At 29.7% G+C, this 964-nt stretch overlaps 1 protein-coding gene across 1 annotated transcript in view; it reads left to right on the top strand.

The window, feature by feature from the left end:
* Nucleotides 1-964, top strand: part of LOC106881592 (uncharacterized) — a 158543-nt gene that overhangs the window by 15993 nt on the left and 141586 nt on the right. The window contains exon 15 of the mRNA XM_052977128.1: nucleotides 910-951. Within this exon, the coding sequence (XP_052833088.1) occupies nucleotides 910-951 (42 nt within the window). The remainder of the gene's footprint in view (nucleotides 1-909; nucleotides 952-964) is intronic.

Raw genomic sequence — 964 nt, 5'->3', positions numbered from 1 at the left:
AATAATAAGGCAGAATGCTAAACTGAAAGCATATTTTAATATAGATTTTTAACCGACTTTCATTGCATGGAAAATTTTCAAGAAGAGGGAGAATGAAAATGTTTTTTACAAAAAAGTAAAAAATAATATATAAAAAAAATAATATATAAAAAAATAAATATGTCAATACATTATATTGTCTTTGAGCATTTAAAGTTCAATGGTAATCCATGTAGATAATAGTTGGAAAAATAAGGATGCATGAAATTGAGAGTTGTGTTCGGTTTAAAAAAAAGAGAAAAGGGGTTAAAGGTTTATGTGTTAAGCAGGAAGTGTGGTGTCAAAACAGGAAGTGTGTGTAAGGGAAGACAATTCTGTGGGTTTTATACTCTTTAGTTGGAGTACTGGACTCTTTGTCAACAGGAAGTTTATGTCTGTTCCTAGAGAAATAAGGTCACTGGGGGGTTTGTGTGTTAAGAAGTGGTTGGAATTTCTCTATGAAAAGATTCTCCTTATTGATTCTTTCTTGTGTGCAGATTCTGTCTTTACATTGATAGAAAGGGAATTGTCATTAACATAATTTGTTGCTCATAACAATATGTTATTTTTGTATGTCTGTAATTACGTAGATACAAAAACACATGCATAAGAATTTCACACAGAACATGGAAAACATTTGTTGTATTTGGTCAATACTCTCCCTCATAATCAAAAACTCCACATAACTTTAATATTTAATTTCTTTGGATTTAAACATAAACACTGTTAGAAAGAAAATGAAAGACTGAAATTATAAAGGGGCAATTGTAGAGACATCTCTGCCATTTTAATACCATTTTAGAAATTACCTAAAATGAGTAAACATAGTTTCTCATGCTATATTTTGTTTCTACCAAAATATAAAATGAGTTATCTACTTTGCATTTCTAGTATCATCAAGCTCAACGCCATATTCAGGATCTACTCCAACAGGTTAGTAAATATT

This window comes from Octopus bimaculoides, chromosome 27 (genome assembly GCF_001194135.2).
Source record: "Octopus bimaculoides isolate UCB-OBI-ISO-001 chromosome 27, ASM119413v2, whole genome shotgun sequence".
Taxonomy (NCBI): domain Eukaryota; kingdom Metazoa; phylum Mollusca; class Cephalopoda; order Octopoda; family Octopodidae; genus Octopus; species Octopus bimaculoides.
The sequence above is the reverse complement of the archived record's forward strand: the minus strand, read 5'-3'. Positions and strand labels throughout refer to the sequence as shown.